This window comes from Arachis ipaensis, chromosome B10, assembly GCF_000816755.2.
Source record: "Arachis ipaensis cultivar K30076 chromosome B10, Araip1.1, whole genome shotgun sequence".
NCBI lineage: Eukaryota > Viridiplantae > Streptophyta > Magnoliopsida > Fabales > Fabaceae > Arachis > Arachis ipaensis.
Window position 1 is genome coordinate 15873442 of NC_029794.2, and position 17156 is coordinate 15890597.

The 17156-nt window shown below is 33.5% G+C and overlaps 2 protein-coding genes across 2 annotated transcripts; one reads left to right on the plus strand and one right to left on the minus strand.

The window, feature by feature from the left end:
- LOC107622930 (protein SDA1 homolog) lies at positions 3998 to 8887 on the minus strand. The gene is made up of 15 exons (XM_016325010.2): positions 8368 to 8887; positions 8000 to 8176; positions 7751 to 7875; positions 7527 to 7662; positions 7248 to 7397; positions 7089 to 7142; positions 6863 to 6958; positions 6727 to 6786; positions 6480 to 6554; positions 6325 to 6378; positions 5904 to 6005; positions 5210 to 5815; positions 5003 to 5119; positions 4718 to 4825; positions 3998 to 4380 (listed from the first exon to the last, which is right to left on the minus strand). The coding sequence occupies exons 1-15, from the start codon at positions 8788 to 8790 to the stop codon at positions 4231 to 4233; spliced, it is 2433 nt and encodes an 810-aa protein (XP_016180496.2). The 5' UTR covers positions 8791 to 8887; the 3' UTR covers positions 3998 to 4230.
- On the plus strand, positions 10808 to 11573 carry LOC110268323. Its single transcript, XM_021114378.1, has 2 exons — positions 10808 to 11057; positions 11156 to 11573. Exons 1-2 carry the CDS (start codon positions 10889 to 10891, stop codon positions 11407 to 11409), a joined length of 423 nt encoding a protein of 140 aa, XP_020970037.1. The 5' UTR covers positions 10808 to 10888; the 3' UTR covers positions 11410 to 11573.

Consider the following 17156-nt stretch of genomic DNA (forward strand, 5'->3'; position numbering starts at 1 on the left):
AACAATTTTTTCTATAAAAAATTATTTTTTATGGCTACAAATTAATTTTAATTTTTCTGTAGTTAAATTTTTTAGCATTATAATCAAATTTTTGTTTTTTTTTTCAGAAAAAATAACAGAAATACCTAAATTTTATGAAAATAAACACAATTCTTACAATCAACATAAAAAATTTTTGAAAAAAAATACACAAATTTTTGTATATATAACAGAACATAAACAAGGGAAAAAGAAAAATGTGTTGAGAGGAAAAAGATTTTTAAAGACACGAAGTGTGAATTAGGTAAAAAAATTTAGCAAAAATTGCTTGATTAAATACAATCAACTTTTGAAAAAAAATACACAAATTTTTGTATATATAACAGAACATAAACAAGGGAAAAAGAAAAATGTGTTGAGAGGAAAAAGATTTTTAAAGACACGAAGTGTGAATTAGGTAAAAAAATTTAGCAAAAATAGCAAAAATTTATGTTTCATTCTTTTTATTACAAACCCCTTTCTTTCAAATTTCAATCCAACATCTCCAACAGCAATGCTGGCTTCAATCTTTTTCGGGATTCGGGAGGCCAACTTGATATTTAATTACCCTTTAGATTTGTTTCTTTTTCGAGTAAATAGTTAAATTAGTACCAAAAAATGATTTATTTTTTAAATTAGTCTCCAAAAAAATTTTTTAATCAAATTCATCCTTCAAAAATTTTAAGTTAATTATTTTAGTTCTTTCGTCACTTTCGGTGCTAACGACATCAAAATTTGTTAATGTGATACATTAAGTGACACTACAACACACATCTAGTAATCTTAATTGGTGACTAATATTATAAGTTTATGACATTAGATTAAATTAACTCCAAATTGAAGGATTCTAATATCTCAAGTAATCTCTTTAATTAGATTTTGATTTGATGTAATTTTATAAATTTATTATATTAATAGTCAATAATGTGCCACATTAACAAATTTGGCCCTGTCAACAAAAAAAATGAGAAAAAGACTAATACAATTAATTTAAAATATTTAAAATACGAATTTAATTAAAAAATATTTTAAAAACTAATTTGTTGAACAAGTGATCTTTCAAGATGAATTTGACTATTTACTCCTTTTTTCTGGTGCATGTATGACGGAAAGAACTAAGAAGAGACTTGTGCCAGTGAGGAGCTTCGATTAGCCCGAGGATCTTCATTTATGGACTTTGAGGTCTTGGAGTTTGGATTCTGAGTTCTGACCCCCATGGGATCAAAAAATGGTTAGTCCCTCGCTCTATATTAACTAACAATATTTAAAACAAATGGAGTATAACTTTTAATAAAGAAATATGTTATTTAAGGCTATCATTCATCATTATCTAATTGGCGAATGAACATATATAGAAAGAGCACTAGAGTTATTTCTACCAACAGCAAGTTCCTTTGATAGCACTCTCTAATATGGCTTGGATTAAGTTCTTATTACGAGCTAGTTTTTATCATCGGGATGCAATCATCCATGTATTCGCTACTTTCATGATGCTTCGTCTAGCTAATCCTTCCGTATTGTTTCAAGAATAATTTGATATCAAAAGCATTATTGCTGCTTTTTAAGTTGAAGATGACTAGCGAATCAAATACCGAATAGCAGATGAGCTTTCATTTTTTATCTCAGATGGTGAAGCCCATTTGGACAATTTCTCTCTTAAGTCATAACTGAACGGTCCAGCTCTCTCATATTCATAGAGAATCCAACATCAGCGCAATTAGGTTTGATCAAAAAATGTCATGTGGAATTCCTCGTAGAAATAGTGTCAAACTTTATTAATTTCTCGTAGAAATGCCTTTTTAGTTTTCATGGTATTGTCAGATGTTTTCAACCTGGGAGCTGAGGTGACGAAAAGAGAATGCATTAAAAAAATTTTCTCCAGTAAAAAGGGTATCAAAGGCTTCAGATTTCTTGAGCTTTTACTCTGATAAATTACTAAAATTAGAGAGCAAAAGCCTAAAGGTATACACTTCCTCGTTAAATTTCTTTTCTTTCTCCGGTGAAGTGATGATACCCTTTAAGCTTGGACGTGCTTTTAATTAGATATTAAGTTGAAATTCATATACCATTATTTCATGGTTCAAAACCTAATCGTTTGATTATTTAAGCTCACGAAATTATTATGCAAAGTAACCACTACTATGAATTTAAAAATGCTCTCAAACAATCAAAATCAAAATCAAAATTGGCTATAAAGAATGGGAAGCTAAGAATTTTGATTGCTTGATTGATGATTGAAGATGATCTTCTTGTGATGTTGTGGGTTTTGATTTGGTTGATGATTTTGGTGAAGAAAGTGGGACGAAACTATAGGGTAAAATTGGTTTTTAATTATAAACTGTGTTTATGTTTCATATTAATGTCTTTTTATTACAAACCCCTTTCTTTCAAATTTCAATCCAACATCTCCAACAGCAATGCTGGCTTCAATCTTTTTCGGGAGGCTAGTCACCAACTTGATATTTAATTACCCTTTAGATTTGTTTCTTTTTCGAGTAAATAGTTAAATTAGTACCAAAAAATGATTTATTTTTTAAATTAGTCTCCAAAAAAATTTTTTAATCAAATTCATCCTTCAAAAATTTTAAGTTAATTATTTTAGTTCTTTCGTCACTTTCGGTGCTAACGACATCAAAATTTGTTAATGTGATACATTAAGTGACACTACAACACACATCTAGTAATCTTAATTGGTGACTAATATTATAAGTTTATGACATTAGATTAAATTAACTCCAAATTGAAGGATTCTAATATCTCAAGTAATCTCTTTAATTAGATTTTGATTTGATGTAATTTTATAAATTTATTATATTAATAGTCAATAATGTGCCACATTAACAAATTTGGCCCTGTCAACAAAAAAAATGAGAAAAAGACTAATACAATTAATTTAAAATATTTAAAATACGAATTTAATTAAAAAATATTTTAAAAACTAATTTGTTGAACAAGTGATCTTTCAAGATGAATTTGACTATTTACTCCTTTTTTCTGGTGCATGTATGACGGAAAGAACTAAGAAGAGACTTGTGCCAGTGAGGAGCTTCGATTAGCCCGAGGATCTTCATTTATGGACTTTGAGGTCTTGGAGTTTGGATTCTGAGTTCTGACCCCCATGGGATCAAAAAATGGTTAGTCCCTCGCTCTATATTAACTAACAATATTTAAAACAAATGGAGTATAACTTTTAATAAAGAAATATGTTATTTAAGGCTATCATTCATCATTATCTAATTGGCGAATGAACATATATAGAAAGAGCACTAGAGTTATTTCTACCAACAGCAAGTTCCTTTGATAGCACTCTCTAATATGGCTTGGATTAAGTTCTTATTACGAGCTAGTTTTTATCATCGGGATGCAATCATCCATGTATTCGCTACTTTCATGATGCTTCGTCTAGCTAATCCTTCCGTATTGTTTCAAGAATAATTTGATATCAAAAGCATTATTGCTGCTTTTTAAGTTGAAGATGACTAGCGAATCAAATACCGAATAGCAGATGAGCTTTCATTTTTTATCTCAGATGGTGAAGCCCATTTGGACAATTTCTCTCTTAAGTCATAACTGAACGGTCCAGCTCTCTCATATTCATAGAGAATCCAACATCAGCGCAATTAGGTTTGATCAAAAAATGTCATGTGGAATTCCTCGTAGAAATAGTGTCAAACTTTATTAATTTCTCGTAGAAATGCCTTTTTAGTTTTCATGGTATTGTCAGATGTTTTCAACCTGGGAGCTGAGGTGACGAAAAGAGAATGCATTAAAAAAATTTTCTCCAGTAAAAAGGGTATCAAAGGCTTCAGATTTCTTGAGCTTTTACTCTGATAAATTACTAAAATTAGAGAGCAAAAGCCTAAAGGTATACACTTCCTCGTTAAATTTCTTTTCTTTCTCCGGTGAAGTGATGATACCCTTTAAGCTTGGACGTGCTTTTAATTAGATATTAAGTTGAAATTCATATACCATTATTTCATGGTTCAAAACCTAATCGTTTGATTATTTAAGCTCACGAAATTATTATGCAAAGTAACCACTACTATGAATTTAAAAATGCTCTCAAACAATCAAAATCAAAATCAAAATTGGCTATAAAGAATGGGAAGCTAAGAGAAGGATAGGGGTAATGTATGGTGTTATTGAAAAGCTAAGAATGGTTCTTTGGCAGAACCAAAAAATCAAATAACATTAGCAAAAATGTATAACTTATCATTTCCATGCTTTCCTTCCTCGGAACTGTTTCCCTGCTCGCTGATTCTTTTTCTTCTTCTCTACACGAGATTTTGCGATCTTGCTTCTCTTTGCAGCCACTGGCATTTTCTTCTTGTGTTCCTTCTGACGGTTGCTTAGTCCACCCGTCTGTTCGAAATGAATAGTAAAAAAAAAACTTATTTGGATGCAAACAGAATCATTTAAGATAAAAAATTTCATTTAAACTTTCCAAATTCACCCATAACCCGGATAGTTTATTCTTGCTTTAAAAAAATTGTGGAATAAATAACTCATTCTTGTTTTGGCTAAATGAGTGGTTCTACTGTTGCCTAGTTTATTGATCGAATTATTTGTCCAAAAAAAAAAATGGGCCAACTAAATTTGGAGAATCAACTACCTAGTTTAAGATCTGTACATTTGGTTAAAATTCATTGCATTTCGAAAATTCAAACAAAAAAATTACAAGAGTGAACTACTAGCATACCTTTTTCTGCTTTACAGCTGTTTTAGAATGGTATGTTCCTCTATCCTCTCTTCCTGCTTTAATCAATGCCAACTTTTCTTCCTTGCTTTGCCTTTTCTTCACATGAACCTACAAGGTGCATCAATAAAATAGGCAAGTTCAATCAAAGGTGTGGAAGTATGAAATAAAATAAAAGCGACCACATAAATGCCATCTCATTTAGTTATACTAGTGTTTTTCTCTTTTTGCGTAGATTGCAGATAGATATCATCTAGGTACCAATTTAGGTGACCTAAAGTTACTTACTTCAAGCGTCGCGCCATCTACTCGCTTCAAACTTAGTCTATCAGAATCTGGAACCTTAATTATTGCCGAACGTGCTAGCCCATGCTGAGCAAATGTGTTTCTTGCTTCATGTTTTTCCTACAAATCACCATAAAATAATGAAACTGAGTTCTGACTAAAAGCTATTATGGTCAGAAATAGAGATTACTGGATAAGAAATGAGCAAACCTTTAGTTCCTTGATCCTCTTGAAGTCCTCATTGGATAGAATACCATCTGTAGATTCTGGAAGGGGTGCATGCCCCATTGTTGTCCCTGCCAATTTCTTCAAGGCCCGGAGACTTGTATCAGCAGCTAAAAGCTGATCATCAAAATCAGCAATCTTTCTTTTCTTTGCTGAGTCTTTCTTTCTACTATTTGCACCTACACTTTCATCATCACAAGAAGTGTGCACATCATCATCTTCCTGTTCGGAAACCTCACCATCCTCTTCGTCATCCTGTTCACTGTCTTCAAGGTCATCCTCCATATCTTCAAGATCATCCTCCATATCTTCAAGATCATCCTCCTCATCACTCTCACCAGTCTTGGTATCAGAACTTATCTCATCATCATCATTGATAGTCATCAGATCATTTTCCTGGTCATTGTCAAAGCCACTGCCTACAGAATCATCGGAATCACTACCCTCCTGATCATCCTCATTGTGTACAATGGGCAAGAACTCAGCACCGGGAACATCAGTTGCAGCACTAACTTCTCCATATGATTTTGGTCTTGCCTTGGCGTCCATAGGCCGGCCACGATCCTTCTTAACTAACAATAAAGGGTTAACCTGCCAAACCAACATTATAATTAAATTGTGTAGACATATGGTACTTGCTTTCCAACGTGCACAAAAGAAAGGAGCAAAGGATAATCACCTCCCTGAATAAGCCAATCAGAGATCGAGCTGCTATTGAAACTCCCTTCTCATGTGATTTCTTATGCAGAGCAAGGTCTCGTAATAAGTCTTCATTCATTAACTACATCCCAAGATCAAAACAAAACCAAAAAAAAAAGGAGGAACTTAACAAATGCACAGAATGTTGGTAGTAAAAGTTCAAGAGCAAGGGAGGCATTTTCCTACTCCAAGGTTGCAGTATGCAACAAGCCAATGAAAGGAGTCATTACTGTGCAACTAAAAATGAAGGAGCACATGTACAAATTGAACCCAAGGTCAATTAGCCAACACAGTATGATCCTACTAGTTAAGCCAACGCTCATTGATAGAAATAATATATTTTCTCAAAACCAAGTTATCAAAATGCATATATACACAAATAAGAGGATTTGAAGTAGTACCAATGGCATCCGCATACATATTTCCCGGACTGCATTTAGTCCAACAGTCATAGCCTAAACATATCAATGAAATTCATATCAAAGTTCAGTGCCCGGACCATGTAAATAAAAATATCTACTAATATTAAACATGAAGCAAACCAGAAAAGGGTCACCTCAGGACGAGAGCGATCATGTATAAACTCATTTACTATTTGATAGAACAAGGGCTCAACTTCATTAGGAGGAACCTGGATTCAAATAAAGCTCGTGTGAGATACATAGGATAAAAAAGAACATAAGGGAACAACATAGAATAAATTGATAAACCAACAAAATAATCAAATTCTGATGGGAAAAAAACAAAAGAGAAGATTACAAATTAAAACAATATGATTAAGAAAAATCACAAGCATACTATACCATGTCATGGCAAGCCTGAACCACTGCAGCAAGCAAATTCGTAATATCTTGTTGACGTGGCTGATCACACAGTGAGAATGGTCACACTTCTGTTATATACAAAATACCAATTTCACCAAATTTTCAAATACATTACCTGAATATATTTCTGAAGAAATCGATAGAAGTCTAACAAAATTAACCGGTGAAGCCCAACAGTTCGAGCAATCAATTTCATCAACATCAGCTTAACCTTACATAATAATTGTCAAAACCAGTAAATATATAATCTTGTATAACCATAACATGAAGAAAAACTATATATAATCAGTTACAACGCTAAAGAATGCTTTTTTGTTTTTCCTTTTAATTAGAATATGCACCTCAAATTTTTCATTACATTTGTGTAAACGTGACAACAGCTTCTCAGCGAAACCCTGCACAGACCATGTGCAATTGAGTTGATCAAATAAACCAAAATCCAAATCCCAATCCAGAAGATCTCTTATATCTACAATGATGAAAAAAAAAATTGTACAAACCTGTGCATCTTGCAGATGGTTAAGTGGTGAATAATAACTGTTATTGTTCCTCTCAGTTGACAAACGTTGCTTCCTTTTGATGCTGCGCATGGCACGTTCTAGTTTGGCTTTCTTTTTCTTTTTGCTAGCTGCTGTTCCTTGGTGGTGTGCCTGAAATTTGTGACAATGACCATAAATTATAAATTATAGAAGACATGGAGCTAAGTTCAGCATTACTTTCAGAAACAAGTTAAAAAAAATAACATCAAATAATGCACTGATGCTATCAATCAACCTCACCTTATAAATTGTCTCCTTACTAAGGATGACTTGAGGAGACTCCTTGGTTTCATCTTCGCTGTCTGAATTGTCACTGTCTGAATCATTTTCAATCTTCTCATAATCTAGTAGAAACGATAAAGCCGCTTTCATGATCCTGATAACACCAAAAACTATCTTTAAGCCTAAGATCATAATTTCAAAACAGTCACCCAACCACAAAATATAAAGGGGAAAATAAAAACCTTGGTGCTGGATGGAAACAAGCACCGCAAATTGCATTAGCTGTTCTCTCGTCAAACCAGTCTTTTCTTCTGTGAAGTTCACACAGTGTCACGAGCGCTCTCTTAGCTCGCACTTCATCCTCTTCCTTTTGGGGAAAAAATGACAAAGAACAAACACACACATTCGTTCAAATTGTTCAACAAGCATAACCACACCAGGAAACCACAAAGCCGGCATAACCAAAAGGTTCAATTAAAATTAAATGAGACCTGCAACATTGAAAACAAGACATTTTGCAGAGCCCGGTTCTTCGCTTGGTTCTTATGCTTCTGGTTCATGCGCTTAATACTGTGAATGACGTGATCAAATGCCAGCTTCTTCAATGTCCTGTCACCTAAGGTTTGAAGCTCCATGAACAACGACAGAGTTTCGCCAATATCAACAATCTGCCGAAATTCAAATAAAAATCACTACAATGTCACATTTTTTACAATTGCAACAGTTCAATTGGCTCCACATTTATGTTTATAAGCTCAAGCGATTGTGAATTTATTTTCTGATTTCTCTGCTTGTCCCTATCTTATAGTAAACCAACTTAACTCGAATCAGAATAGTTGCAAAATTCGAAAATTGAAACCTTCCGATTAACGAGGAGAATTAGAGCTTGAGCGAGGCGGCAGCGGAGCCCCGACGGGAGATTGCGGGAGGCGCAACGGATCAAACTGGCGAGTTTTTGGGGGAAATCTTTGAGGTGTTTGGGGTAGAAAGGGGTGACGTGTGCGAGGAACATTGCCTTATCGCCGAGGTCTTTGGCAACGGTGGGGTCGCCACCGATGCCGGTGATGGAGGCGAAGTTCATGGCGGCTTGTTGCTCGAAGAGCACGAGGGAGGAATTGAACTGGTCGCAGAGTCGAAGGAGCTGCGATACGTAGCCTTCCGGGTCACACTTCATCTTCGATTGGAGTGTTGAAAGGCTCAGCTTCTCGGAGCTCCGACCAGCGGATAAGAATTGCTCCGCCACCTGCACGGCGGAGGAGGCGCCGTGGCCGGGAGAAGACATATGGAAAGGAGTGGCGGCTGGGTGAGATGGTACTTGGTTCCTTGCTTGTTTTCTGGAGCCCAAGCACAAGTGACTGAGTGAGGAACAACGACTTTGCATAAACCTAATAAAACCCTAATATTTTTATGTTTACTTTTTTGGATTTAGCCGAGGGAATAAGTTTACATATATCCATATAACCATATAATCAAGCTGGCCCAAGCCCAAATTGATTCAGGCGCATTAGATGGAGAGTGAGAAACACGCGCCAAACACAAAAACGTCTCGTTTTCTATTCGCGCTTCATTATGAAAAAATGTTACATCTTCAACACGAAACCAATACACCAAAACACTCATTCTCTTCGAATCTTTCTAAACATCACTCAAACCTCAATCAAATTCTTTGCAGAAACCACTACTGCAAATGAATCGGAAGAAGATTTTGCAAGCAACAACCAGAAACAAACGAAAACAGCAACAAAGACTACAAAAAGGTATGAGAAAACTACTGTTCATTTAAAATCTTGCAATGTCGTGTTTCGCCTAGTTTCATTTTAGTTTTACTGGTTTGATTTGCTTCGTTTAGTGGATTGAACTATTGTGAATGATTTTTACAGTATAACTAGGGCTTTAAGATATAGGTGCTTGTTCTTATTGGTGTGGATAGTTTAACTAGAGCTCTGTTACTATCTTCCCATTGAAGAACACTATTCTTGTTGATTGAAAATTGATAATGATTTATTAACCACATGAACGTTTTTCGATTCGGTAGCCATTGTGATTTTGGTTATGTGCATGAAGGATTTTCGGTTCGGTGGGTTGTGGCATATTAATTAACTTGATTAAGATATACATAATTGTGGTTGTTGATGTATTGAATGAGTTTTGTTTAGGACAATTGATATTAGAGACAACTCTTTGACTTTGATAAGCCATACTACTGTAAAATTGTCTCATTATATTTGATTAAGATATATGTGGTTGTTCTTATTTGTGTGAATAGTTATATATATTTTTCGGTTCGGTAGCCTTTGTGATTTTGGTTCTATTCATGAAAGATTTTCGATTCAGTGGGTTGTGACATTTTAATTGACTTGTTTAACATTCACTTGCTTGTGGTTGTTGATGTATTGAATGAGTTTTGTTTAGTACAATTCACATTAGAGACAACTCTTTCACTTTGATAAGCCATACTACTGTAATAATATTCTTGTTGATTGAAAGTTGATCATCATTTATTAACCATATGAACATTTTTCGGTTCGGTAGCCTTTGTGATTTTGGTTCTGTGCATGAAGGATTTTTGGTTCGGTGAGTTGTGGCATTTTAATTGACTAGTTTAACATACACATGCTTGTGGTTGTTGATGTATTGAATGAGTTTTGTTTAGGACAATTCACATTAGAGACAACTCTTTCACTTTGATAAGCCATACTACTGTAATAGTATTCTTGTTGATTGAAAGTTGATCGTCATTTATTAACCACATGAACATTTTTCGGTTCGGTAGCCTTTATGATTTTGGTTCTGTGCATGAAGGATTTTCGGTTCGGTGAGTTGTGACATTTTAATTGACTAGTTTAACATACACATGCTTGTGGTTGTTGATGTATTGAATGAGTTTTGTTTAGTACAATTCACATTAGAGATAACTCTTTCACTTTGATAAGCCATACTACTGTAATAGTATTCTTGTTGATTGAAAGTTGATCATCATTTTTAACCACATGAACATTTTTCGGTTCGGTAACCTTTGTAATTTTGGTTATGTGAGTGAATAATTTTCGGTTTGGTGGGTTGTGGCATTTTAATTGACTTGTTTAACATATACATGTTTGTGCTTGTTGATATATTGAATGAAATATTGACCAAAAGTTTTTATTACAGCAAAACACAACAAGAAAATGGCAATAATGAAGGAGAAGGTACATTATAACGTAAGCAGATTAAATATATTTATCCACTTTCATTCGAAAAATATCTATTTTGTATTATAAATATATCCTCACATTCTGTTTCAAAACTTGCAGAAAACTCACTATTGCAGATGCTAAACAAAGGCAATAGCAACAGTGTACAGAGAAATAAGTCAAGAAAAGAAAGATATTGTGAAAGAAATGAGATTTGGTGTCCTGGCACATGTGCCAGAAATGAACGTCTCTAATACACTGTTGAAAGAATTGCTTGATCGGTTTGATGAAGAGAGAGGATGCCTGAAAACTCTACAGGGGAGAATATACATAACTCTTCGGAAAGTAGTAGCTGCCCTCGGCATAACCAACGGAGGTAATACATTTTTCACTTATTGCTTATTTTCAGTTCATTGGTGTCCAGAAAATTAAACTGACTGTTTTTGTCTGATTTTTGTTATTAAAATATTGTAGGGAATCTTTTTCCTGAAAAGGTTGATTCCAACAAGCTGAATCCAGCAGACAAGAAAATATTTGACAGTGTCAAAAATATTTTCTTGGCGACTTTGGTAAGGAATGTGCTGGATATGAGTGTAGAAGGGAAGGAGAACGGGAAAAAATTCAAGAGGACTTTTGTTGTCTTCATACAAAAGTGCTTCTTGCTCCCCAACGGTAAGTGTGGCCTCCCCAATCCACAAGCCACCGATCTTTTATGTGGACAACATTAGGGAATGGGATTGGGCAAAGCATGTTCTCAACTTCTTGATGAAAGGAGTTGAAAACAAGAGAAAGGGGGAAGAAACAGTCTGTTGATGGCTGTGTTTTTGTATTAATGTTGATATAACTTCCATGAAACAAAGTTTCCCCGCCCGTTTGCACCTGATGCTCCCCCTGAACCATGGGTGGCCCATTGGACAAGAAAAATGATCATTGAACGGATTTCATCTGAAACAACACAACCATTGGTAAATACTCTACTAAAATTTTCCGAAAAATTTGCTTTGAAATGCTTTTAAAATACTCTACTAACTAAATAAACTTCTGTTTTAGGTTATAATTAATTTATTTGTCCTACTTTCAATTGTTAGTTTGTTCATTTGAATGTTTCTGCATTAATAAACATTTTTCTTGATGAATAAATAGTTGTCATGTACTATTAACCATATGAATATTTTTTGGTTCGGTAGGATTTCTTCATTCGGTTCACCGAATTGTTAATTTGTTATTTTGATGATTAAATAATTGAGACCTTGTTTCTATTTTAGGGACTTCTGTACAAAAAAAAAAAAAGAAAAACAAAAACAAGTAACTTGGACAAAAAAGAAAAAGGAAAGAAAATAAAAAAATTGTTGAGACGGATTCTTCTTCAGAAGAGGAAAGACTTTCCGAATCTGAATCCGAAAGCCAGTAAGATTAATTTTCATATCAATTTCATTTAATTTGTATTTACTTTAATTTGTTCTTATGCGCTTGTTCTTATGTATTGCAGAGAAGAAGAAATAAAAAAATTCTCAACAAAGAAAAGAAAACAACTACTAAAGGTGGTTAAAAAATAAACCAAAAAAACAAAGCCTGTGCCTATAGATTCAGAGAACACAAGCGAATCTGAAAACGAGTAAGTATTACATAATTTCTGTGAGACGTTTTGTTGATTGCATATATATTTATTTTCGGTTCGGTGGGCTTCTAAGTTTCGGTTTAGCGCTTTAATTTATTTCGGTTCGGTGGTATCTGTGAGTTTGGTTGACTTCATTGTTAGTGTCTTGTCTCCGGTATAAATTCAATGTGTTTATCTGTTTTATAGAGAAAATGAAATTGAGAAAACACGCGTAATAAAAAGAAAACAACCAAAAAGGGTGGTAAAAACACCAACCCAACCTGACAAGTAGTAAGTTTCTCGAATCATATTTTCTTTTATTGATACTTACATTTTAGGTTCCTTGATACTTATTTTATGAACTTTCAGAACTGAACAAGCAAAAGACAATGCTGCCGAAAAAAGAAAACGAGCATTGGAGATGATAAGGGAAAAAAGATCAAAGAAAAGAAATGATGGAGCTCAGTCAACAAACATTGCTCCGGATCAGTTTAACTCTCCACAGGCACAAAATGAATTCTCTCAGACGTAAGATTCAGTTTATTATCCTGAATTCTTTTTCTTACTTTACTTACTTTTGCTACAAACATTTCTAATTCCTCTAGATTCAATTACTAATATTTATTTATCTTGCTTAGAGTGCCGACTGTAAATATGGATAGTGAGCAACTGTTACAGACTCAAGGAAGCTCTACACCTTCTGTAAATGCCGCGAACGATACCAGGTAAATTGGTTCACTGCATATTATAATTTCGGTTCAGTGGTTGCCCAAAAACGAATTTAATGTCTTTCTAAACCTCTGTTTTTAATCTTGGTTTTTAATTTTAATTTGTTATCTTTTTTTAGGATCCCCGGAAAAGCACAGTCAAATATTTTAGAAAAAAGAAAATCTTCCCAAGAAAGACTCTTAAAACTCCACGAGTGTAAATTAAAAATATTTATGTTACTCTTTTAGATTTAAGTAATAATTTTTGTTTAATTAATCACAAAAAAATTGTGTTTAAATGTCACTAGAGCTACACCTGATTCTGACCTACAAATCATTGAGTTTCAACAACAAACTCGTTCTCAACCTTTGAAAGTGTGAGTTTTTCAATGTGCAAATTCTTATTTTTCAAAATAAATTCTAATTATTCAACATTAACTTTATCCTTGTTTACATTCTTTAGAGCTCCTCTTGCATTGTCTCTACCAAGTTCAGTTCAGGAAGAGTTGATGAAGGATGACTTCATCTATGTCTCTCCACAAGAGAAAACACAACAAACTTCTAATAATGAGCAAGTTAATAAATATTTATTCACCACATGAATCTTGTTCAATGTTTACTGCTTATACATGGTTTAATTACGGTTCAGTTGCCCTCAAGAAGCTGAAAAGTAGGGTGTTACAGTATCTCTTACGAGTTCTGTAATTGAAGACTTATTCAAAGATGACTATGTGTATGAAGTTTCTAATGAAGAGTAAGTTTCACATAAAAATTCTTTTTATTAATTTTAATGGTTGTTATTGAATTGTTTTCTATTTAATGCAACAGCCCTGCAAAAGAACAACAGCAACAAGCCCAACAACCACCGGTGCAACAGCAATCAGAACAGGAAGCACCTGTTAATGTGTAAGCATTAAATTCTTTAATATCACTTTTGTTTAATATAATTTCGGTTCACTGTAAGTTTGGGTTTAGGTTCAGTATAAGTTTGATTTTCGGTTCACTATAATGATTAGTGTAATTCCTGTTAAATATCATTGTTAAATATGATAATAGTTTGGGATAATTATAGAAATATTTACTGTTTAATGAAGCAGACCTCTGGAACAGCAACAACAGCTCTGTGAAGAACCAACATCGCGACAATCCAAACAAGAAGCACCTGTTGATGTGTAAGTTTTATTGCTTATATAAATATCGATAATGTTTACTACTTATACATGGTTTAATTATGGTTCGATTGAAACCAGAAATGAATTCAATGTGTTGTTGTCTTTGGACTCTCTTCTGTTTCTTATAGCTGCCCTCTAGATCCCAAAAAATAGGCTGTTACGGGGTCTCTTACAAGCTCTGTTATTGAAGATTTTTCAAGGATGCCGATGTCTATCAAGTTTCTGATGAAGAACAATCACAAGAACCTCCAGTGGCATGGCAATCAGAAAAAGAAACTCTAATCTTGTCATCATTTGACAGGTATGTTACTTGCTTTTCTTTAATATCATTTTTGTTTAATATAATTTCAGTTCACTGTAAGTTTAGATTTGGGTTCACTATTTGTTTGGATATCGGTTCACTATAGTGATTAAATATCATTTTTATTTAATATCATTGTTAAATATCTATCATCCTGCAGTGCTACTCAACATAAGGAAAGGGAAGATGAAAGGCCTTCCTTTAGCCTTGGGATAAGTCCACCAGCATCTCAACCAACTCAGCCCTCTCAAGAGAGTGTTTCAGAGCTTGAAATCCTGGCAGAGGCAGTGGTAGATGCTGGAGTGACAACAGTATTAAAATTTGCTGAAGGAACATCTTCAGAACCAACCTTACCAGCGGCTCAAGTTTACAAAACCCCGCAGAAAAAAACAAAAATCACGAACGAGCTGATTGAAAAGTGTTATCATTGGATGACACATGTGAAAAAGACAAAGGATAGTAGCAATGAATATTTACCAATATTTGTCTTAAAACATGAGGCACTCTACGAGGGATTAAGAGAATATTTCATGTCTCTAATGCCCAAAGAACAAGTGCATGCCGTGGTAAATCCTTTGCCAATTGCGTTAACATTAATGATTTTTTTAAACACTCTTATATAGTATATCTCATAAATTTTCATACTGTAGGTGGTTAGTATACACAACATGATTCTCAATGAAATAAAAACTAAGCGGTATCAGGAATAAATATACATTGTGCCGATGAATATTGTGGTAAGCTAAATTTCCTATTCACTGCTGATTACTTTTCGGTTCAGTTAGAATGTTAATATTGGTTCACCTGATTCTTATGTCTTCTGTTGAGTTCTTTTGCATTAAGAAAACTTTTCTCTTGATGATTGAATATTTTTCACGTTTTATTCAACATATGATTTGTGTTTGGTTCGGTGGAAATGTGATTTAACTGATGTTCATTTTGCAGAATTTTATGTTAGGAACACATGGCGTGAAGTACACTGATAAGATGACAAACAAAGCCTATAGTTTTAATATTGAGCAGTATGCCCACCACCGCCAGTTTTTTGACAAAAGGAAACTTGCATCGCATCCATTTGTAAGTTGTAATATCTAAAAATTCTTTGATAATTCTCTTGTTTGCTATTGTTTCGACTGAAATATTCTATAATTATCCAAAACTTCAGCTATTTGTCCCAATTTGTAATGGAGGGCATTGGTGGTTGTGGATTGCTGATGTAAACAAAAAGAAATTCTATGTCCTTGACCCTATCAACAAGAAGCCAGAAGATATACCTGATTCGAGAAAGGAACTGAACAAATTTGTTGTAAGTTATTTTCTTGTAAATTATTCAAATTATTTTGTACATGAGAGGAGTTTGGTTGATGTTGTTGGTTCTGTTTATTTACTTTTTTTGTGTCTTTCAGGGTTTAATAATTTTCCAGATGAGAGTGTATGCTGGGGCGGAACCCTTAATGGAGGATGGACAGGGAGAGGAAGTAGAGTATATCCAATTGAATGGTCAACGTACAAAGTAAGAATCTTTCTCTTCTATAGTGCTATTTTTAATGTGTTTTATTTTTTATACTATTGATTGTATTATACTCAATTCTTGCTTAGCTATGATTGTGGAATATTCGTGATGAAATGGCTCGAAACAATAGATCCACAAAAAATAAAAAGCGGGAAGAGATATAAATATAAAGCTTAGACACAAGTAAGTACTTTCTAAATTAATAAACTTCTTTCTTTTCTTATTTCATTCAGTTAAGTTGATATTGTAACTAGAGCTTTGAAGTTGGTTGTTACTCTGTTCAATAATTTTTTTCCATGCAGAAATACTATTCTTGTTGATTGAAATTTCATCACCATTTATTCACCACATAAACAATTTTCGGTTCGGTGGCTCATATAATTTTGATTCACCAAGTGAATATTTTTCGGTTCGATGGCTTCCTTTTAATTTGTTCAAGGTTTAGGGTTACTGTGATTTCATTTTTACAGTATGACTAGGGCTTTGAATGAAATTTGTTGTTATTTAATGTGATTTTGATTTACTTGATATTTAATGTGTTCAGGGTTTAGGGTTATTGTGATTGCATTTTTACATTATGATTAGGGATTTGAATGATATTGTTCTTATTTCATTTGGGTTCATTTCTTATGTAACTAATTCATTTCAATTGAAATGCAGAAAGACATTGATGACTTCAGATACCAATATGGTCCAAATCCTTTGTTGCATGAAAATGAACAAAATCAGAGACCAAGTGATTTCAGAATCTAAAGCAATAAGACTCACCAAGCCATCTGCTTTCCTCTCCAACCCTTATTGTAAATACACATCTGTGGATTTAGATAGCAAATAGCATATACTAGTTGTAATTAACAATATTTTGTTTAACTTGTTTAAAAAGCAAAAAATGCATACTTTAAATGTATATATGTCAATGTATGTATCAAACAATGCATATAGTAGTTGTATATATTTTGTATAACTTGTTAAAAAAGCAAACAATGCTTCTTTCAAATGTATATATGTCAATGTTAATGTATATATCTATTCTTAATATTAATGTATGTATCAAATGTTAATATTTATATATCTGTTGGAACTGTCTGGCTACTGTTTTATTCCAGGTTCTTAGTGATTGCAATCACTGTATTTACCAATACATTAGAACTCCAAAAAAACACAGTGAACCGAAATTAATACACT

Bases quoted from the DNA above. Each gene is read 5' to 3' on its own strand.
- LOC107622930 (XM_016325010.2), bottom strand. From the start codon at position 8,790: ATGTCTTCTCCCGGCCACGGCGCCTCCTCCGCCGTGCAGGTGGCGGAG. The intron at 6,555-6,726 runs GTATAGTATGCT...ATTTGAATCCAG, and splicing joins TTCAGGCTTGCCATGACATG to GTTCCTCCTAATGAAGTTGA. The intron at 4,826-5,002 runs GTAAGTAACTTT...TGCACCTTGTAG, and splicing joins TAGATGGCGCGACGCTTGAA to GTTCATGTGAAGAAAAGGCA.
- LOC110268323 (XM_021114378.1), top strand. From the start codon at position 10,889: ATGAGATTTGGTGTCCTGGCACATGTGCCAGAAATGAACGTCTCTAAT. The intron at 11,058-11,155 runs GTAATACATTTT...AAAATATTGTAG, and splicing joins CCTCGGCATAACCAACGGAG to GGAATCTTTTTCCTGAAAAG.